The 22,433-nt window shown below is 43.0% G+C and overlaps 1 protein-coding gene across 1 annotated transcript in view; it reads left to right on the top strand.

The window, feature by feature from the left end:
• RNF150 (ring finger protein 150) overlaps positions 1–15,225 on the top strand; it is a 123,136-nt gene extending 107,911 nt beyond the window's left edge. Inside the window, exon 9 of the mRNA XM_009894174.1 lies at positions 14,809–15,225. Within this exon, the coding sequence (XP_009892476.1) occupies positions 14,809–14,927 (119 nt within the window). The 3' untranslated portion in view covers positions 14,928–15,225. The remainder of the gene's footprint in view (positions 1–14,808) is intronic.
• The last annotated feature ends 7,208 nt before the right edge of the window (positions 15,226–22,433 follow it).

Raw genomic sequence — 22,433 nt, 5'->3', positions numbered from 1 at the left:
CTTGAAAGAAGGTGGAACAGGAGTATATATTCACGGAAAAGATTGAAACAGACAAAATATTTTAATACAGAGAAACAGTATTTTAAAATTACGCTGTTCAATTTCAGCTTCACTTGTAGGATGTTAAGGAGGTCTTGATGGTAGTAGTGGTGTCCAAGTGACCTAATGAACGTATTTTCTAGTAAAATTCCAGCTGCAATTTGTTGAAACTTAAATTGACCTTTCCCCTCCACTGGTCCGAGAAGAAACTCTGAAAACGAATGTCTTTGTCTTGGCCTTTCATGTTCTCGTGAACATCTCAGCAAGAGTCCCTGATAAAAGCAGTGGCTTGGAGGGGATCTTCTGGTGCCAGAAGTTGTTCACTTGAAACTAGATTGTGACTGCAAACTTATTGGAAAGGAAGTGCTAAATGGCCCTAGATTTATATGACCTAAGACCAGTTTCTCTTGATGTCCCTACTGGGTTTCCTACCAGCCAGACCCAGGCCTTCAAGGGCTCTTGGCCAGTGAGAAATTATCCTGGGCGCTACGACTGAGGTGCCCTTTAGGTACCTTTAGTGGCCTTTAGGTGAGATTGAGTTCCCTCTTTAGTGTTAGCCTTACTGCTCATTGTCCTGGTTGCCCCTCTCTGGGTTTTAATTGCCAATCTAGCATTTTGTAAGCAAGTAGGTGGAGGTGACTTTTTTCTGATGTTACTGATGTGAACCACGAGCGAGGAAAGCAAAAGGAGCTAGTTAAATAAGGAGGGAGCGTGCTTGCACTCTTGCTTTCGGCTGGTGAGACAAAACTGTTGGTTTCACATCTCAGGTCGAGGAGTCAGGTCAAGTAAAACTGCTCTGTTCTTTTTCATAAAGGCTCATTTTGGGCAGAAAGGGAGACAGGCAGGAAGGAGACGGGATCAGAGGGAGACTCACATTACATTAATTTAAAATCTTTAACTCAAAATGCTTGTTAGTTTGGTTTCAGTCTTTATAAAGGCTGATGTTTTTTCTTCTTTACGTACACCATTTTTATAAGTGTATTTTCAGACAAGATTTGAATGTAGCAGGCAGATCAAAGATTTATTTTTTAATCGGGGAAAAAACCAAAAATGTTGAGCTATTGCAGCATTGTCAAAGAAATGTTCCAATTAAAAGGAGATTGGCATCAACTGATGGAAAATTTCTTAAATGAACATAACAAGAGATAAACTGTTGACCTGGTTTCTTTATGAATGCTTTTCTCGATTGTTGTTCTGTACTCATTGTTTCTCTGTGAATGTGCATTAATATAATAGCTTGTTAGAATTTTATCTGCTGCAAGAAACAATAACATTTTGGACATTTCTGTTCCAAATACACAGTTCTAGGAGGAGGTTCTGTGTACCTCCTAGTCATATTTTAATCCTCATTTCATGGGCTTGTGATGAGTTTTAAATGTGCTTATTTTTCTTTCCTATAGAATGCTTTTGGTTACATCAAAAATATGGCTAAATCCTTTATGCGAACTGTGAAAGCAACCTAAAGGAGGTCCAAAGGATATTTAAGAGGTTTTACTTTTCCAAAATGAAAAGGTTTTGATACAGTCTTTGTTTGTTTGGCACACGAGGACCTTGGCAGCACATAGACCATCCAGACAGTGGGAAGCTCTCATTTTAGGAAGTCTTAAGGATGAAAGTTCACATTCTGGTAGGGAGATTCCTGTTTGTGGCCACGGTCAGATTCGCTTCTCGGTCAGAAAACCGGCCACAACCATCAGTGGAAAATGTGACTGATAGTGAAACTATTGAGTAGGCTGCAGGGAAGATCAGAGCTGGAATAATTCCTGTTTAAAAACTGCATAATTACACTGGAATGTAAAACGTGTTGCGAGGTTTGATAGGCTTGTGAGGTTTAAGAGAAAGGAGCGTTAGCAGAAGAACTCATCTGTCATCGTAGGATGTAAAAAGAAAAATTTAAATCTCTGTGGGTTGGTGTTGCATGAAGGGTTCTTTTGAAAACCAGGTATTATAGCTTTTAACTGCCACCCGGCTGCGGTTCTGCACTGGCAAAGAGATGAACTAAGTAGCTGGGGACCTTGTACAGTGAATGATGCTAATTGCTAACAAATCTGAAAGGGATTATGTCGTGCAGCCACTACAATAGTGGAGAGTAGAGTCAACTACCCAGGACATCCCTGCCAGTGCAAGTCTCCTAAGGCTTCCTCTTTAAGTAAAGAGAAATACTCAGTGTGTTAAAGAAATTGTACCACTGAAGCTATTTTGAAGCATGGTATCTGCACTATCCGCCCTTCCTTGCAGTTGTTTTAAAACAACCTTGTGACTTAGACCCCAGAAAGAAGAAAAATCCGAAAACACTGAAGCATTGCAGGTTACTTATTTTAAAGGAGACATTTATGGTAGCTCCAGCAGTTGGTTGTGACTTATCTTAAGTGTTTCCCAGTGCTCAGTGAAGGTCAGGGCTGTCCTTTCAGCGTGTGTATGAGGGAGGATCAGACACAAGTATGTAGCAAGAGCGCATCTGAACACAGGGCACTAGAAATGAAGTGTACACTGTTTTCAATTAGGGTAAAATTTCCTTACATAAAGATTCTGCGAAACTGGATGTTAAAGAAAGCTTCCTTGCAGAATTTTTAAATTATCCTAGGCGCCTCAAAAGGAGAGTGTACGAATGCTGTAAGAAGCCTGTAGGAAGCAGATTCAAATTAGAAGAATATGTTACTTTGAATTTATTTTAAAAAACTACTGCAATTCTAATGAAATTAAGGTGTGACACTTCAGCTTGTCACGTTATTTTTCTTCATTGCTAATGCACATATAAATGGCTGAAATTGTTTCTTCTGCATGGAAGACTGGATGTTCTTACTTTATTGAATTGATCATTCTATTAATTTTTAAACGTTTTTGTGTAGACATTAGAAATGCCTGGCTAACCAACTGAACCGTCCCCTCCACATATTCAGAAAAATGTCTATTTACCCACTTGCCCATCTTAGCATAGCAGAAATAATACAGCTGTAGGGTACGGCTGTATTCATCTGTTCAGGTTCCTGCTCTTTTCCAATACATGCTTCGGACCTGTCTGCAGAATATTGTGCTGTTGCTGATGCCGCACCATCAAGAACGACTACATCTTCCAGTCCCTGGTGGAGTTTGTGGTACTGAAAAGCGTGTGCTTTGCTTTTAAACAGGGGATTTCTTACGGAGTCACTGAGACACCATACAGGTGAGGCTTCGTGATTCTGACTTTTTGTTGTTGTTGTTACACGAGATTTTTCTATGGCTGAATTGCTCTTAAATCAATCTTTATCTTTTGAACGACAGTAAGTAGATAAGCCATGGCCTATGACAAAATTAAGCTCTCCGATTCAAATCAGGTTAGACAGTCCTGTAAAGTTCAAGAACACGTTCTTGTTGTGCTGTTTCGGTCGTGTATTCTCTGTTTTTATGGACTTGTGACAGTTGATCTTTAACCTAAGCAGTGTACTTTGGTCAAATGTCCCCTAGTTTTTGGGGAAGCATGTACCTGACAGCCCTGTAGGAGCGTGAGCACGTGACAGGAGACTAGAAACGGTCAAAAACTGCAAGACCACACGTGGCTAGTGGGAGGCAAGACACTGATTTTGCTGTGAGGTGTCAGAGGGAGGGAAACAAAAAGCGTGACACACAATGGTATGGTCTCTGCACATGTCTGTTGTTTGTGGGCAGCCCTTGGGTAGTGCAGAGGATGCTGAAGCTGTGTGGATGGATGACCACTGAGTGCCGGACTGATCTGCCCAGAGTTGGCAGGCACAGTGGTCTCACAGCTGTGCCCTGCTTCAGGCATTGGAGCTCTTGCTGCAACAGAGCCAGCCACATTCTCAGGCATGTTGTTTCCCTATACTGAACAAAAAGGAAGACTGTTTTCCCCTTAAGCTAAAAGTTACACTGTTAAAAGTTGTATTTTGCTAGTGACAGCAGTAAAAAGGACATATCTGATATGCGGGTTCCTCCACCACCACTGTGGAATTTCTCTCTTTCTTTCTCTCTGGCTTCCTTACTGTATGCATTTTTTTCATATCTAATGAGAAGACATTCCTGGGTGAAATTTTTATTATGGACATTTCTAATGGAATTAAGTTTCAGCCAAGCATCACCATTTCCAACAGGCATGGTGAGGAAGGGGATCCTAGAAACATGCACAGAATTCAAGAGCCCAGGAAGTGCTTGGCTAATGACTTGCCCCTTTATCTTGGAAATGTCCTGGAGATCTCAGGTGGAGCCCAGTGTTAGCAGCATTGGGAAGGAAGGCAGGACCATGTGAGAGAGAGGGAGAGAAGATGCCCCATCCCTGGAGGTGTTCAAGGCCAGGCTGGATGGGGCTTTGAGCAACCTGGTCTAGTGGGAGGTGTCCCTGCCCATGGCAGCAAGGATGGAACTAGATGATCTTTAAGGTCCCTTCCAATTCTAACCATTCTATGAAGATAGACATGCACTCTCTTCAAGTAATTCCACCACCGTTGAGCTTTTCAGCCACCTCCTTGCATGTTTTCTCATTAAATCCTCTAATATATGCACAGGTATTTTTGTGACATCTCTGCATAAGGATGTTCATTGTAACTGCTCGTGAAGGTTCAGTGTATGATTCCTCAGTATTGTGCTCTGCTAGTGACCTAGGTTTTGTAAAAGGTATTTAAAGAGGCAGTTTTGAAAATCATGCACATGCTGCCATGACAGAAAACCTCAACCAGACTAACATGAGCTTTTCCAACCCCCTCATTCAAAAATTAGGAGTTGTCGTCTTTAAAGCAAGCTGTTGTTTACTGTTACAGCTGTGTGCATACTTGTAATTGAGAAAGCAGTTCATAGTGATTAGGCAGAAATGGTTTTCTTTCTGCTTGTCACAGCAGCCCACGTTTCACATCAAGTTCTCAGAATTAATTGCCCCTGTGCATTTTCCCTGGCTAGTAGCCACCTTGCACGTGAGCTGAAGTAGGAGTGAGAAGCTTCGGCCACCACCCAGCCACAGGTGCTCTGGGATGAGCTTTTCAGCTGCCGCGGTGGGAAGGAGGGTGCCTGTGGGTTGAGCATCCCTATTCTCATTCCTCCTGGCCAGGAGCAGGGTGCAAAGCAGAGCTGCTCTGCAGGTGGGGTCAGTGGGGACCTGCAGTCCTGAGAAGGAGCGATCTCGGATGGCTTTGTGCAGCTGCTTCTGCCATGGAGTCCCCCTTTGCAGCATGACCAGACCAGAGAAAAAGGTTTTGGAAACCACTAGCTTACATTGAGTCTTCTGGTTTAATATCGTGTCGTGCTTGGGGGCGTTGTGATACCTCTCCAGTGTGACTGCTCTGACGGATTTGTGTGGTGTTGGCCGGTACATCTCTAAATCACCCCGTGAAAGGATGTTTCTTCCTTATGTTCCTTAAGAGCAGAACAGAACTGAAGTTTCTCTTGCCATTACACTCTCGCTCGTTCAATCCGGTGCATTGTGTGTCTGAGTCAGGCTGTAATTTCCTTCTCCTTTCAGGCTTGCGGGAAGCAGAGCGCGCTGCTGACATGGGTTTTTTAAATATAAATAAGAAAGATCGGTCACAATACCAGTCACCAGTATCGCCCGTGGAAACTGAGATGCAGACGATTAAATTGCGTGATTATACTTCTTGGATGTAAAAGTCTCTTTATTATGACAGCCTTCCAATAGGCCATATAGCGTATAACACATGGTAGTACGTACAGCGTTTAACTCTACTTTTATTGCATACCTGCTATACCTTCGGCTTTTTAAGTGGCTGGCAGTGTGTTTAAAGATGTTTGCTCACTGCTCGCAAAGGGTGTATGTCTCCCCACACTTCTCACCTTGGCTGCTGGAAGAATCCTTGCAATATCCCTTACGCGCCATTAACATGACAAAGCACGATTATTTTTAACTTCATCGCTTAATGCTATTTGTTTCGCAGTAACGCCATGGAGACCTGGTCATTTAGCAGCTGGTAAGAAAACTAAATAAAAAAGTAGTCCCCACGCCACACCTGACGTTTTAGACTTAATAAGGTCCTGGTAGCGCAGGGACAGCTTGCAGATGTGGAACGCAAGAGCGGGGGGTTCCCTTCCCTTCCTTTCTCCCTTTCTGTGTGCTTCTTTCCCAAAGTTGGCTGCAGTACTCTCCTTGTGACTGAGCCAGCCTGTTCAGCTGCTAGCCTAGCGAAAAACGTTGCCAAGGTAGTTTGCAGATTTTTTTTTTTAATTTTTTTTTAAATTAAGTCAACTCCCCCGCCAATTAAAGGACTAGCAGAGCTGACTCGGGATGGATGGCGGGAGGGTGAGCTTGGGCAGGGGAGGTGGGCTTCCGCTGCTCGGCTCTGTCGTGCTGCCGGTGCGCGGAGCTGTGCTTCAGCTCAGTCAGAAACTTGGTCTGCATACAGAGAAATTAAACGGAAGAATAATAGAAATGATGAGAGAATAATACCTGCACATGAACTGTTGGTAGCGGTGGTTGGGACTGTACGGTAACAGTGATTTTAGTTTGGTCTGAGCCTAAGAGACTTCTTTGTGAGTGAATTTGCTGAAGAGTTGGATTAGACTTTTTGTTTAACATGAAATGGAAAACTTAATTTAATGTTTCTTAGGATTCTTAGAGTGGTGTAGGAAATGGCGGGATGTTACCAAAAGTAGCTAAATTCTTTCGGAATTAAAGATATTTGACTATTTAATGTATTACCAAAAGTAACTAAGGTACTTTGAGAATCAAAACTGTCATGTAGTTAAAGCCCCATGCTTCATTATATTTGAATCTTTTCCCTTTTTATGGGACATCTTTTTTTCTGATTTTCAATCAAATAGATGAATAATTTTGCATGTTCTAAATAATAATAATTTCTAACAGGCTGTACATCGAATGAAATGCATTCAGATTTATTTCTGAAACTTACTGTGGGCGTCAGAAGTCCGTATTGGTCCTGACCAGAGGTACAGTTTTTGGGCACTGAAGGTGGCCAGTGGTGAACGGTAAGGAGGGCGTGCAGCGGCATCCCACTGCCCGTCTCCCCTTCCAGAGAGTGGGAAGGCTTGGAGGGAGACAGGAAAAGCAGCTTTGCAAAGGTTTAAGAGGCTGGATGCCCTGTTGTGGAGGCAGTAGGGTGGTTCTTGTCTGGCAATCAAACAAGGGGAGAGCGTGGGACTGAAGAATGGGGTCAGCCAAAGATGGAAGAAAATACTTTGTAGTGAGTAAGGCCAGATGTGCAGATAGACTGTGGAGGACCTTGAATATGGGGATCAGGTGATAACAGAGCATAGAGATTGCTGCAGGAGACCTTAGTGCGATGACTCCACTGACTGTTCAGGTAGTATTTCTGATCATATTTTGACTGATTTTTCCAATAGGAAAGAGGAAAGACTAGTCATGGAAAAAGAAAATGACATTGCAGTGTCTAGGCCACAGAAGGAGTTTCCCTGCTGGTCCCAGGGCAGGAACATGATGATCATGACCCATAAGAGTAAGGAGAAAGAGGAAAGTATACTGAAAGGAAAAATACTAGGTTTTCTTGTGTCATACTTGGCAGAGGCATGTTCATTGTATCACAGAGAGGGCTGGCAGCTCCCCGCTAAGACAGCTGATCAAGAGTTCCCAAAATGTCAGCCAGCCTTTCATAGAGGGAAGACAGATCTCCAAAATGTTGACTCCTAAAATAATATTAATACATGCTGTGAATTTCAAAGGCCTTGTATTCTGATTCATGGAAAAAATCCCAAGGAGCTAGTATATGTTCATTAAAGATAGATATAGATATAAATATAAAATGAAAAAAAAAAAAAATGCTTTGCCTTTCCAGCCAATCAGGTCCAACAGTCCCCATTCAATAACATCTGGTATGTGTTCTTCCCCTTCCCCGTTTGCTCAGCTTTCTGCAAGTGGTTGCTATCAGCTCCATGTGTTTTATATCATATGTCCTTATTTGGACAGATATTTTTTTTCCTTTTTTGAATAGAGCATTTGGGTGCTGACACTCTCTATGCTGTTTATGAAAATGAGTTTATTGGTCTTGCCAAAACACAAAATGTCTTCTCAGGTAACTGGTATTGAAGTTTATTGCTTAAGTACAACATGTGCCAAATTTAGGCTTCAGAAAATTGGTTGTATTACTAATGATTTCCCCTTTGTGTTTTGATGCTTGACTTGAGGTACTGGGATATGATTTCCAGAAGTGCTGAGTACTTACAGCTGCAGCTGAAGTTAGGAGAAGATATGCTTGGGGCATACAATGTACATGTTAATGCTGTAACTGAAAAATCAGGTTTATGGTGTCTTAACTGGTTACCCAGAATCAGTGAATGCCTTGAAGAATCGTGACTCTCCATCTCAGTAGCTCGTGTCCAGAACGATGATGATGTTACCTCTTCGTACTGCAGCATGTTTGAACACAGGGAACTATGTCTTTGGCTTTTTTCCATTAAGAGATGCTGTATGTTCTCCCAAAACTTATATCCTAGAGAAAGATTAAGGGAAGAAAGTTTATTGCCTTTTCATTCAATAATAATAAAAAAAAAAAACGAGTTTGCTTTGGGAGGGACTTTAGTCTTCTATGTCATATCCAGGCCCATCTATCACATCTCTCAACTGCTTAGGGGTTTGATCCTAAGCAAAAGCATTTTTGAAGTGTTGGCTTGAGTGAATCTTGCCAGGTCATGGCATTTAGTTCTTCCTGGTGTGCTAATGTTTGGGTATTCTTTGCAGTGTGTTTCAGTCGTCCATGAAGCCCTGTTGCTGTTAGTATATTCACAGAGCTCTGGGTTGATACTTCTGGAAAAGTCTCTAACCTTTTCTTCCAAAAGCAGTTACCGTGCTCAAGTACTTTTTCCCCTTGCTGCTCAGATAAGTCTCTCTCTGATGCTAGGGAACAGCAATAAAACATTTCCCCAGTACTTTGTTCTCAATTGTAGCCAGCCAGACTTCTTCATCCGTTTTATTAGTCTCTGTGTTCAAAGGGCCGCATTAGTAACAGGGTTTTTTATAACCCTTTCTCCTCAAACATATTCCCACTGCTTCTTTTGCATTAGAGATTTTATTAGGCATTTTTTTCTGTTTGTTTTATTTCAGTTGTTTTGTTAGAGCAGTTATGACCTGCTCTAAAGCGTTACGATTATCAAGATGATATGGAAGGAATTTGAGACTTACTTATAAAATGATCCAATAAGAAGTATTGGATGATTAATTTGAGAATAAATTTAAGAATCGGCAGATTTTTTTTAAAGAAGAGGGTCTTAGCGATAAAATAAATTTGATTGGTATGGTTGTGGAAGGAGTTGCCATTTGAGGTACGGACTTCATAGGACCATGCCTCCTCCTCTTAGACTATAGGCAGCAAAGTGATGCTGTGGCAATGGGAGAGAGAAATAAACTCTGTAATGGTAAAGTGCATTTTTGGGCAAACAGAGAAAAATAGAGGGCTCTAGAAATGTCTCTCTCTCCTTGTCATAAATCAAACATGATGAATAGTGTTCTGTTTGTCCTGATACTGGAAACAAAATCTGAATAATGCTGCTTGCGTTGGCAGTTTGCTGTGGCTTCGTGCTGAACAGAATCCGTTTTGATAAAGGTCCTGTATCGATGCCTCTAATGACCCTAGATATATTTTCTTCTCGGGTCCTTGGAGCTCCAGGAGATGGTCACATTTCTGGTTTCTTCTGGAGCAAAATGCTTCTAGACACATCTGACTGGAGGCAATGTTTGTTTAGTAGAAGTGAGCCCCAGCCTGGAATAAAGTTCATGCTAACACATAAATTTTCAACGTTTGTCTAGATCTGAGAGCATACCTGTCACCAGGGATTTCATGTTTTGGCTTAGTTCTATCTTCAGAAAATGAAGAGTTCCGAAATAAGGTATATTTCCCAGTAATGAGAACGTGAAATGAATAGTGAAATCAAGTCCAAGTTTTGCTGTATATTTATTGTCAAAATGAGGTTTTAGACAGAGTCCCATTGTCTGCTGTACAATTTCTGCCAGCTAAGGATGGGGATAATAACTGATAAATTTTTCACGGCATTTCATTAGATGAAGAAATCAATGATTATTCATTTCTCCTCAAAGCTGGGTATCTGCCGTCAAGAACAGAAGACCTGCCCAAAACAAGACTTGCTTCTTGTGCTAAATGCTCAACTTTGTAGCTAGGCAAATAGGTTACAGCTAAGTCAGTAGCGCGGTAGCAGCTTTTTCTTACCTTCTGATTCTTGTGACTGTCATAAGATGAAGAAAACCATTAGCAGCTGCACAGTGCTATTCAACAGTTTAATTGTGTGTGGAGCGGCACTGAGTCTGCTGAATTAGTTCACAGAGAGCTGATAATAAATGAGGGAAGGGAGACTGGCTCCTGACTGAATAGTTTTTTGCTGTGGCCCATGTTTTTAATCCACAAGAATAGGAGGTTGCTGGCTTTAGTTACACTTCCAGTAGATGAATTACACACTTGGTGGCAGCTCTCATTTGACATGTAGTGATCGATACTTCTCTGTTTACTCTCAAATGGGTGTAATAGCAGAGAGCTACCTGAAGGTCCAGAGAAGAAAAAAAGTCTGTCATCTTAGACGAACCTTACATGCGTACAGTGCTGAGAAGCTCCCGCTGTATAACATTTTAGTGAATTCTTATTTTTCTGCTGATTTCCTGGATGCAAACTGCTTGCGGACCTTTTAGCGCAGTCACGGGGTTCTGCAGCTTTTCCGGCTCCATGAGCTTGGGAGAAACCTCAGCCTCTGGGGCAAGCAGGGGAAATTTTAGGAGAGCCCCATGGCACTGCCCACGTCCTAGGGACATCAGAGCACAGTGTCGGATCTGGCACCCTTGGGAAGAGCATGGTGGTGGGCAGGACAGAGGCCTCCATGAGTGCAAAACCCACCACAGTTACATCAGCTTGTTCCTCATCCTTGAGTGGGTCATTACAAGTGTATCTCGATCTGTGCCCATGCCTGTACGCTTACCTACGTGCGGCAGATGAATGTTTTTGTAAACGCATTTTACAGTCACTGTTGAATGCTTGGGTCCCTCCCAAGACTCTTGCAAACAGTATCAAATTCTTAGAAACCCATCATCTGACATTTTTCTTTTGGAATATTTGTTAGTATACAACAGTACAGACTTACTCAAAGTGTTAGGAGGAGCAGCAGCAGCAGTAGATAACTATTACTAGTGTGCAGTCTTACTGTTTTTAAAGCACCAGAGTAATTAACTATTTTCATCCTCGTTTGATTGCAATTATACTCAAATATAAACATCACTTAATGAACTTTGCAACAAGTAAAGGCTGTACCACTATTATGTAGGGCAGTTCCATATCTACATGGCGACATTCTTCCTGCATTAGCATAATTCAATTTAAAGTAATATTGGCTGTAGAAGGAGTTTGTTTTATTGCACCTCTCAAACGAATGTGTGTCAGGGAATATAAGAGAGTGGAAAAAGTCTGTCTGGAAGTAGGCAGCGTGCTGTGGTGTATTGCGTTTCGCTGACATGAGAGGAATGTGGCGTTGAGGTCTACAGTTGCCTGCTGAAGGCACTAGCACGCAGGCTGGAAAGCAGCTTGCCATGTGCCTTTTGCTTCGTTAAGCAAAAGGCTTTCTGCCTGTGGCATGAGGTGGTGTAAAACACAGTGGAAGTGTTATAGTGTGTGTGGTGTTAGACAGGATTGCCAATCTCAAACATCTGAAATCACAAGTCAGATATTCCAACATAAAATCTGCCTAGAAATTAGGGCTATGTTTTTATAAACTCTTTATTTCCGTTTTACTTCTTCGGATTCATTTATTTTTAAGTGAAAGCCGAGATCTTCACTGAAAGTTGAGATCCTCACCTGACTACAGGGCTCTAAGAGAAACACCAAATTTCAAAAAAACTTGCAAAAAAGGTGATAAAAGTGCTTAACGGTGAGTCAGGCATCTTCTGTAGCAGCTGTGTGATTGTATAAGCTTTGTCATTGTAAACAGGATCTAAAAACCAGGGATGCAAGATGCAGCCCAAGCTCCTGGCACTTGCAGTTTAGTTGAGGCTCGCTTGCCTTTAACAAACGTCACTAACCATGCTGGCTCACGTTATTGAGCAGCCAGCCAAAAAAAAAAATAAAATTAATAAACAGCCACCACAGTCTAGAAAGCCTGTGTTGTGTGTGGGAGCCACGGTGAGGCAGTTCGTAGACCCTGCAGCCAGCGTTACCTACAGCTGGTCCACATCTGGTGTAACTTCTGCAGCCTCCCAGAGTTTTACCCTGTGCATCTTGGGGTCGGTAGCGGGACTCCTGTTCACAAGAGCAAGCAGGTAATGCTGTGGGGTGCATTGATTTCCATGTGGTGTCTGCGTCTTCCAAAGAAATGTCAATGCTGGCCCTTTCCCTGAAAGGGAAGGTGGAAGGGATGGTGATGTCCGAGTTTTTCTCCTCATTCTGCTGAAGCGGCAGGCTGTAGCTTTAAGATTTTGAACCGCTGCACTGTTAGCAGGTGAGGAAGGTGGAGCGTTCATGTTTCCAGGCGCTTTTGCAGCACTGGAAAAGCAATGCCAGGCACAGGCATAGGCGCGAGCCTTTTTAGGATGCCGTGTTCATTGTTCCTACTGACCTAGGCTTCAGTCCCAAAGAAGACAAACTGCAAAGCCCACACTTTGGAAAAAATAAGATCCAAGAATTTGATTAATTGTATAGCATTTTTAATGTAAAACTCAAGTTTGCTGGTGTGATAAGTGGGTGCTCCTGTACATGGGTTAGACAGCTGGTAGGTGCGCTGTAAATCTGCTTCTGTTCTATCTGCCTGTCTTGAACTCAGTTGAGATCTTTTTCTGCTGTGCAACCCTCGAAGAAACAACAATTCTTGAAATAACATTTCAGCACCGTAAACACTTCTCAGTTGACGCTCTGGCATTTGGTGTTGGCAGCTCAGCCTGCCTCTCCAGCATGCGTGTCACCATTCAGCCAGTCCTCCTTTCCTGCACAGCTCGGTCAGATGAAAATCACCTTTCTCTCAAGAGCGTTCCAAGCGGCTGTTTAACATGGCTAAGCCTCAGGTACTCTGTCATGCAAATACAAATTTGCTCTTAGGTCAACATTTGTAGCATCATTTTCATTGTTTTTAAGAATCCTATTAGTTAGAGAGGAATGATAAATAATCCAGTGGTCTTGGAACCACATCGTTCTGGCTCAGGGAGCTCTTACCACTACAGATGACATTTTAGGTCTTGGAGGTGTATGGGATGCACTTCTGTACTCTTGGATCTAGCAGTTCACCTAACGGTTCAATGTAATTGAAGCCCACTGAAGTCTGCAGGAGATATCACTCAGTTTGTAAGTAATTCCTCCACCTCCAGTGGAAACATTTCTAGTCAGAAGCAATGCCTTGAGATGTTTTACTACAGTCATATTGATTGGGGGAAAAAAATTATACAGATATAAAGAGGTTGTGTGCATTAATTATTTATCTTGCAATCAAGAAAGTATAAAAATAATCCAGGGTGAAAATTGGGAAGGGTTGTAAAGGAAAGCACTGGCTCTTTCAGTTTGAATAATGCAGACCCCACTCAGGCATTCTCCGCGGAACACGAGGTCTAATCCCAGCGCAAGTAAATACATGTTTTTTTTTCTCTAAAACAGATTTAAAAATCATGCAGCTCTTGAGACTAATTGTGCTCACTTAGCTTCAAGTGAATAATCAAACTGTGAGGAGTTGTTATTTTCCTGGCTCCTCTGTAATGTTTCTTACTTATTCGTTCTTAGATACTCAACTTTCAGACTTTTTAGCATCAATCAAGCTCTGCTTCTATTGTCTGAAAAATAAAATAAGTAAAGGAAAAACTGCCACAAATTTAAATACCTTGTATTGTTACAGTATAAATATCGTTGTCTTAATTAAACCACTTGAAAATATGAACCATCCACTTTTTCTCTGAGGGACTCAGCCACCTATGGGATTATTGTGCCTTTGGAAGTCTCCCCAGAGATCCAGTGTGCTTTGCTTCTCCTGATTGTTCTTGAAAGAAAATTAGCTTTTAGTCCTTTAAAATCGGGTTTTATCTGCTACTAAATACACAAATAGTAAGTGCTGTGGGATCAAAACAAAAACAAGTTACTCCTCCCACGCTTATAGTTTTGCTGGGGTCTGCAGTTTGGCAAAAGTCAATACTTTGACTCTTACTGTATTTGGGATCGTGGTGGATTAAGGTAGATCCCTTCGGCCTGGATCAAGAACCTGCAATGTATCTTCAAATCAGAGGAAAGGGTGAACAGAAAAGAGACTGGAAAAGGATGAGAGGAGGCACCTGAGAAGGCAGGTAGCCTGGTCCTGAGTCAGAACTAACTAGTGATACTCGTGTCGCTCCTTTCAGACATTAGCCCAGCGCCCTCCTGAAAGTCTCTGCTAATAGAGGTTCTGTCACCTAATGAGGGTCTGGGCAGATTTTTTTTCCTGTTAGGAATGTTTTCCTGATGGCTGACCTGCTCCACCAGGTGCCTGTGACTTTGTGGGGAGAGTGGGATGATGCCAGGTTGAGAAAGGGGATTGGGAGGGAAGTGCTCAGGCGGTGGGAGGAAGGTCGTGGAGATGAAGGGCCTGGATGGAGAGCCCTGGGAGGATGAGGAGGAGAAGAAAGTGTTACCCATCCGGGCTCCATGTCATCGTGTTTCTCACTACTGATGGCTTGAACTTTCGGATATTTTTGAAATTCTGAAATTTTTGAAATGCTGTAGACAGATATTGAATAAGAGCAAAGTTTGGAATCTAAGCACGACCTGTGTGGTGGAGAAACCTCTGAGTCCCATTTGCAGAACTGAAAAATAGTAATACATTGACCGTAATGACCTTTTCCTGTCTTTTCTGCCCTCACAGATGAACAGGAGCCAGCAGTCAGCAGCGATTCAGATATTTCATTGATTATGGCAATGGAGGTTGGACTGTCCGATGTGGAGCTTTCCACTGATCAAGACTGCGAAGAGGTGAAGTCTTGAAAAACAAACAGAGATCCAACACTAAACTACAGGGGAGGGTCACAGGGAGGGACCGAGTCAGCTTTCTAGGATTTGGACCAGTCATGCACATGCCTCCAGAGCACTGTCACTCCTGCACACTCCATTCTGAGATGGTCACGAAAAGCAATAGCAACAGTTGTGTCTGCCTGGACGCGGTTTCATCATCTACATACGTTCGTTTTGTTCACATGGGAGGTGAATGCTTCCAGTTTACCCACGTGCTTGAGAGCAGTCATGTAACTCCTCGGTGGCTCATAAATACGCAACTGAAATGACAGCTTGAGTGTTTTCTACACTTGTTTGATCGGGGTTTTGTTTCTTTTTTTTTGAAAAGACGTATGTCTGTTATGTTTGTTTGTTTGTTTGTAGTTTGTTATGGAGGGACGCTCTGACCCCAGCTTTTTCAAGGATTCAAGCCAGCAATCTGAATTCCCGTTCACGGGTCACTTCATGATCTGACTCCAGGATTTATCATTGCCTTGTTGTTTGTGTGAAGTACACATGGCTTGGGAAGGATGGTGCACCAGCACCCTGCATTAATGTGAAGCCTGCTCTCGTTAAGTGGGAGCCTTGGGAATGGTGTATTCTGGAGGCCTTTATTTGTAAGAGAGCTCTGAATTAACAGAGATTGCTGAGATTTGGGTTAAAACTGCATTATGTTGGCTTTTACTTAGAGCTCTGTTATATCCAGCGTGAAGGAGAGAAAGAAAAGCTTAAAGCTTCACTCCGTCCTTGTAGTCCTTTGCTATATTTTATGCTATTAGCAGTTGTCAGTACATTATTGGCCTTCCTTCAAGTCACAATTCAGTAGCTGAAAAAGAAGATCTAGTATAACATCATGTCTTTTCCTCATTTTACAGACCAAAATCTGACCAGTAGGCTAAAGGAGTGTCTGAGAGGTTTCCAGAAGCTGCTTGTTAACAGCAGATGATGAGAATATTCTTAGAAAGGGTCTGGGGATGCTGATATCGGTGTCAGAAATTGCTAATGGAGCAGGAGGCAGCTGGTTGAAATGTTTACTTCCTGTTTTGTTTGTGTTTTGGTTTTTTTTCCTTAGTGCGTTTCACTTCTTATGTTTTAAGGGCAGATTTTGCCTGCTTGTTATCCAACACAAGAGTTCAGGTAGTTAGTTGCCCTCCAGAGTCCCTGTCAACGTTGTCACAGGCATAATGGAATACTTGCAATTTGTATATAGATATATATACCAAAATATTTTGGGTAGAGGGGAGGGAATTTGAAAATAAATAGAACTAACATAAATCAAAACACCCAAATAATAATGACCTGTGATGATTATTTAGTTCATCCTGAGCTCTGCTTTCCAGGGAAAAGCTTATCGTTACTCGTTCAGTGTACGATTTCATTTTTCAGTCAAAATGCTCCACTGTGAAGAAGCATTTTTAGCGTTCTGTTATACAAGAGTAAATGCTTTCTGTTGACAGTCAGATGATTTGAATCACATTACTGCCTCCTGAGTAAGTCCATAGAATCAACAATTCATCTTACATCGAAATTTCATGGAGAGGTCAAACATTTTGACTTGATGGTGTCGTGGCAGCATCTCAAAATGCAACTATTAGGGTTCGTGCTATATTTAATCTCCTTGTGGATTTACTCATTAGATGTGGAAACCAACTTCCAGCCAAAATTCAGTTTGTCAGATCTTATTCAGGAGCAAATGTGTTTAGACCTGTCCCTAAAATTTTGGCCAACTTGCTTCTTCAGTACAGGAAGAAGGAAAAATTATACTCTGTGCTTTTCGGTCCAGTTAGAACTCAGTTCATTTTATAGCTTAATTTTTTTTTTTTTTATGTTCTTAGTCCCTAAATTGCAGGGTAACTTTGAGGCAAAGGAGCACAGCCTAATCATCCTTCAAAACCGTGATCCGGAAATGTGCTGTTCCGTTTTTATAAGCCATTTTTAAGGACATCTCTTTAATTAAAGAGATACAGGCAGCTGGAAATCCGCTTGGTTTAAGAAGAAAGTTAGAGATCGTTCCAGAGGGCACAGTGAGGTCAGTCTTGCCAGTATTTGTGGTTCTGTAATCGTTTTTTCCTTATTCTTTAATGTCTTCTTTATTCCTTGCTGCTATGGGAAAGGCCCACAGCGTCAAGGGATCCGATGCTGAAATTCACCCCTACACAAGAGAGTTTGCACAAGGTACTGCATCAGCTCCACTTAAGCTCTGGAAATAATGCTGAACTGGGATTTAAGTGGTGCTTACACCAAATACTGGCCCTTCACAGAGGAATGAAATCGATCTCAAATGACTGCAAGGGATAGAGTGAAGCTGTTTATACGCGGTCAGGTCTCCCTGTGGAAAGTACACACACTGGAACAATTTCTTCTCTAGTGCTGGAGCCTGGGTGCTACATGTCACAGGAACATCATGAACACGATGTCCGAGTTGTCAGTGGTGCTTTAACACCCACCCACTGCAGCCCAGCACACACATGAAAAACTCATGGCCGAACTGTTTGTGTTGCGGAGGAGCTGCCGCAAAGTCTTTGTTTTATTTCACGAACTTGATGAAGTTAATCTCAATGGATAGACTGACCAATTATCTGTTGCCATAGCGGAGTCACCCACAGCGCAGCAGAGCAAGCAAGGTCTGTGGAGAAGCAAGGCGGGAGGTGAAACTCCCAGCAAAACCATTAAGGGAGCTGCGCTCAAAGGGGCATTACATCAGATGGTAACTGAGACCCTGCCCATATTTCTAGGAGTTAGATAAGGACTTTGAAGAGGGATCGTGCTGTGCATGCTCTTTTCTGAAGTATCCCATACTAGATGTGGCCCCTTGGGGTCCACAGGTGGCCACTGGCAGAGGCAGGGTGCTGGGCTGGGTGAAATGTTTTTACGTATCACCATGCTGTGGTCTTTCAGAAGAAGCATCCTAGCAAATCTGGGTCAGGAGTCTTTCTGCTTTTGTTTACCCAGTCCTACCTGCAGTTTCGCTCAGGAAAGATGTTTTTCCGTCCCTGTCCTCAGGTGTTCTACAGCTCTGAGCACCGTTGAGCGATAACGAGTGCAAAGCCAGGTTACGCATCACTGAAGCCAGAACCTAAGAAAGCACTTAAGTAAATGTTTTATTCCGTCCTTCTTCAGAAAAGCACTTAGGACTAATATTGGACTTGCATCAAAGTCACATTGTTTTCAGCAGGTCTTCTATGAGCATAATTAAGCCCCTGTGTCAAATGGAAATGTTTTCCTGCAGCAGCACCTGGCTGACAATATTCTTTGTATATATAACCTGTGAAATGCCTTGGAAATTTAAGGTGCTTCGTAAATACTAAGACCCCCAGATGGATGTTTGTAACACGTATGAAAGCCTTAATTCTGCAGGTCTGCATGCCCGTGCACATTTTTCCTTATGTGAGTCTCCCCACTGAGATTCCTCACAGGGTAAAATTAAACCCCCCGACTTGCAGCTTTGGGCAAGATTAGTCCCATCCCAAACGTTGTGGGCGTCCTCGGTACTTCTGCCCACTAAGCTTAGGCTCCAGCATTAAATACGTGGGATTCCGATGCCGGGGAACGCAGCACTGCCTGTTCAGAAGGAAAAGCAGCCTTTAGCGTACAGCCAGGAGAAAAAAAGAAAAAAACCACAATAAAATCCTCTGGTGCCCTCTGACGAACAAGTGTGTGCTCATGCACATCATTCTGCAGGCTCCCACCGTCACTGCCCACCCACCACGCCGGTGGCCGGGCAGAGGGACACCTCCTGCACGGGGCTGGTGGCCAGAGGACGGTGCAGCTCTCTGGGAAGGGCGCTCTTGTCATTAAGCTGATCTTGTGTCTCTCCATGCTCGTGCTGTCCTGGCTCTTTTCTCTTCATTTCCGTGAGTGAGTAGTGGGTGGGAGAAGCATTCGCTCATCGTCACTTGGGCTGGGTTGCAGGATGAAACTTGGACAGAGAGAGGCCGCGCTCTGAATTTCTTTTGATTTTTTTCATGGGTTTCACTAAACCGCCTTCCCAAAGGTCTGTTCAATAGGTAGGACACATCAAAAAGTTGTATGGGCAGAATTTTGCACTCACAAACGACCTGATGTTTGTGTGCAGATGTGCAAGGCACCAGCTCTGCCTCCCTTCCCCACGGCTGACCCATTCTGGTGGGGATACAGATCTAGCACTTGCCAAGGGTTTGGGTATTTATTTTATTTTATTTTTTTCATTTTCTGCTTTAGAGCCTCAAAACCAGGATCAGGACATTCATAGCACTGCAGTTCATTCTCTAAGCATTTCATAGAATTAAATTGCCATGTGTGCATGTAACAGTACATTGATACAACTATGGAAACTGTATTGTAGTGAAAACAGAAGCAGCTGCCAATTTTAGACTTTTTGTATGAGGGAGATTGTGGCACTAAAGAAAAAGGCTTTATAGAGGCAATTTGAGAAAAAAAATAAATATTGAAATCACATATGATAAGAGGTCCCTCAGATCTCACTGCTTTAATGACCGCTGGATGGGATCCAGAGGAAGTCATTGCAAGAAGGGCAGTGCTTCGTCTCTTGTTGAATGACTCGTTTGGGATACGTACTTACTTCGTTAATAAAATGAACCCAAGCACCAGAGACGTATCCAGCTCTGAATTTAATCTTTCTCAAAGAGTATGTATTTTGTGATCCAAAGTTTTTGTTGTCAAACCTGTTAAACCCCCACCACCCCCCTTTTTTCCCCTTTGCTAAATAAAAAGAAATGCTTCTCCGATTTGAAAAATGTCTGGCTCGGAAGCCCTTTGCATATGGATGGGTCACCCTGGCAGGTATCTGCGGATTGCTTAACACTTCTGTATACTTCTAGTCATCAGTACAACGCAGTTACAGATTTTCCATAAAGTGTGTTTTATTTGCCATTCTTAAACCCGCAGTGCAGTCGTCGTATACGTTTTCCAGATTTTTTTGCCTTACAAACTTTTCCCTCGGAATATATGCCACGGCCCTTTGAGGTTAAAAAACCTTTTCTGTGGTTAAAAGGCAAAGATGGAGACGCAGGTCTTTATACAGAAATTTCTGGACTGCAGGTCCTTGTCGTGACAATTGGCCTGCACTGAAATGACGACAGAGGTTATGCCTGACAGCGGGGAAGTGCCTTTCAGCCCGGGCAGCTGGGAATCTCCCAGGCTTTGGTTGTAGGAGGCTCCTTCCTTCGTGCTCTCTGTCTAGAAGAGTTCATGACTAAGCGTATAGTTTGAAATAAGCCAGGGATGGGAATTTATAGGCTGTGCAAACCAAGAAAACCAATAGTCGTTTATTGATTTCTTTCCATAAGCAATAATGGACTTTTTGTTTAACCATTTGTTGCTCTCGTAGATCCCTGTTGTAGGGCCAAAGTTACCAGTCTGCTAGGAATAGGGGCCAGGACAAGCTGAGTCTGTAAAGAGAAGAGGGAGGGCTTGCTTTGCTGTTGGGATGCATCCATTTTGCAGGAGTGAAATGGCAGAGAAACCCATCCTGCTCCTCCCCTGCCCCTCTCACAGATGTTTGCTGTAGCCTGTGTGAGACTTTGCTGCCGGGGAAGGGCGGCGTGGGATCCGGCACTGTGCCGCTGCTTCTCTGGCGTTTTTTTGCTGCCCGTATCTCTTGGAGGAGGTTGGACGGCTCTGGCGCAGCACCGGGGGGAAAGGAGCCAGCCTAAATTCAGCTTAAGGGCTTAACAAAAGATAACCCGGGGCGGGGGGGGGGGTTGGCAGATTCAGGGCAGCCGAGCTGCTTCGTAACCTGTGCTGACCGGGACCGCTGTTACTCATTGAAGAACACTGAGCGTGGACTCATTTGTTGTAGAGATGCAAAAGGTGTGAAGTGTCAGTGGGACAGCCGGCGTGAGAGAAACGAATCGGCTTGGTTAGCACAAGCGGGGAAAAACAGCGTCCTGAAATATTTGAGGGGCGAGGGAAAACCGAGGGTGGAGGTGGTGTCTCAGCCGACTTTTTAAATAGGGACAATTGATCCAACACAAGCACTTCTTCTCTTTTACCAAGCTGTTACCTGAACTAATTGATAGTTTCGCAGTTGAAAGAGGAACGCCAGATGGACTTTTTAGCCTGGATTTGTTTGCGTAGCAGATGGCAGCGGCGGGCTGGGACGGCGAGCGAGGGAGACGGCTGCCCTCTGCCGCACCGCTTCCCCCGCCGGGCTGGAAACCCGCTCCGCTCCCCTTCCATTCCTTGGCACTTCTTTCTCAAGGAAAAAAACAAAACAAAACAAAACAAAACAAAAAAACCAAAATAAAACACAAACCTTCCGAGCAGGAGCTGTATTTCAAAGGGAGAAATAGAGAAGAAAGATGAATGGAAGATGTTGTAGTTTTTGAATGTAAAGCCAAAGGATGAATTTTCCATCTGAAATTAATCGCGTCTCTCTCAGATATTTTAATTGTGAATCAGTTGAAGTTACATCTTTCTGGAGTGAGTGCAAAAAAAAAATGCAGAGGAAAAAAAAAAGAAATCGTGTTTTCCCTTTCTTGTTTATTTTGTTTATTTCTTGATTTTTCAGTCCTGTGTAGTGTTAAAAACAATAGCAAGGTCAAGATGCTTGTTTGCTCTGAATGTATACAGTTATTTCACATGTCAAATATCTAAATGTTTTGTATGTGTACGTAATACCACCTTTACTTCTCATTTCACGTTAGGAACCTGAAATGACTGTACCATTTTATAATTAGAAACGTAAAGAGGGGACAGTTGGGTGGGAGGGTCTGTTATTTTTATAGCAAGATGTTCCTTGTATTTAGTGAACATTTTAAATGGTTTTGTACTTGGCAAAATATACATTCCATCCATTTCCAGAAGAGAATTATTTTTATTTAAAGTAAGTTCTAAGCAAATAAAAAAAATACGTGGCGTCCCATTTGTCCGCAGTTCATGAACAGAGCAGAAGTATCCTGGTTTTCAGTGATGGCTTCAGAGCTTTTTCCAGCCGGGTCTCTCCTCACCCGCTGCAGAGCCATACCAGCAAATGCCCATGTTAAAAAGGGGAAAAAAAAAAATAAAATCCCCAAACAAATAAATACCATATGGATCAGTGCACAATTTACCAAAACAACTTCCAGTTCGGAGACAACGGTCTGTCCCAGGGAAATTCTCCGAGGTGATGAGCCATGCTCTGGACGACAGGAGTGGGTTTACTGGGAAGCCTTCAGCCCTGCCCCTGCCCGGCGCTGGTGGGGGTCACACTCGGGGCACTGCGTCTCTGGTTGCGTGACGGCTCCCTCAGGATGGGACCCTACTTTTGACCGAAGCTGTTTTGCCGGTGAGGGGGTTGGTTTCTGCAGGATGACCACGTTGTGTTTCTTCTCACTGGGGAAACCACCCTTCATCTCCATGTTATGAAAAAAAAAAAAAAGAAAAAAAAAGTTCCTTTTTCCAGACAGCTGTGCTTTGGCTTGTGAAACACCGAGCGAAAGACCATGACAGAATCGCACAGTGGCATTTGCGTAGGTGGTTCTTTTTCTCATACTTAGCTTTTTTTTTTTTTTGCCCCCC

The sequence above is a fragment of the Charadrius vociferus genome, unplaced genomic scaffold (genome assembly GCF_000708025.1).
Source record: "Charadrius vociferus isolate BGI_N301 unplaced genomic scaffold, ASM70802v2 scaffold21, whole genome shotgun sequence".
NCBI classification, from domain to species: domain Eukaryota; kingdom Metazoa; phylum Chordata; class Aves; order Charadriiformes; family Charadriidae; genus Charadrius; species Charadrius vociferus.
This window is presented reverse-complemented; position numbering and strand designations above follow the sequence as displayed.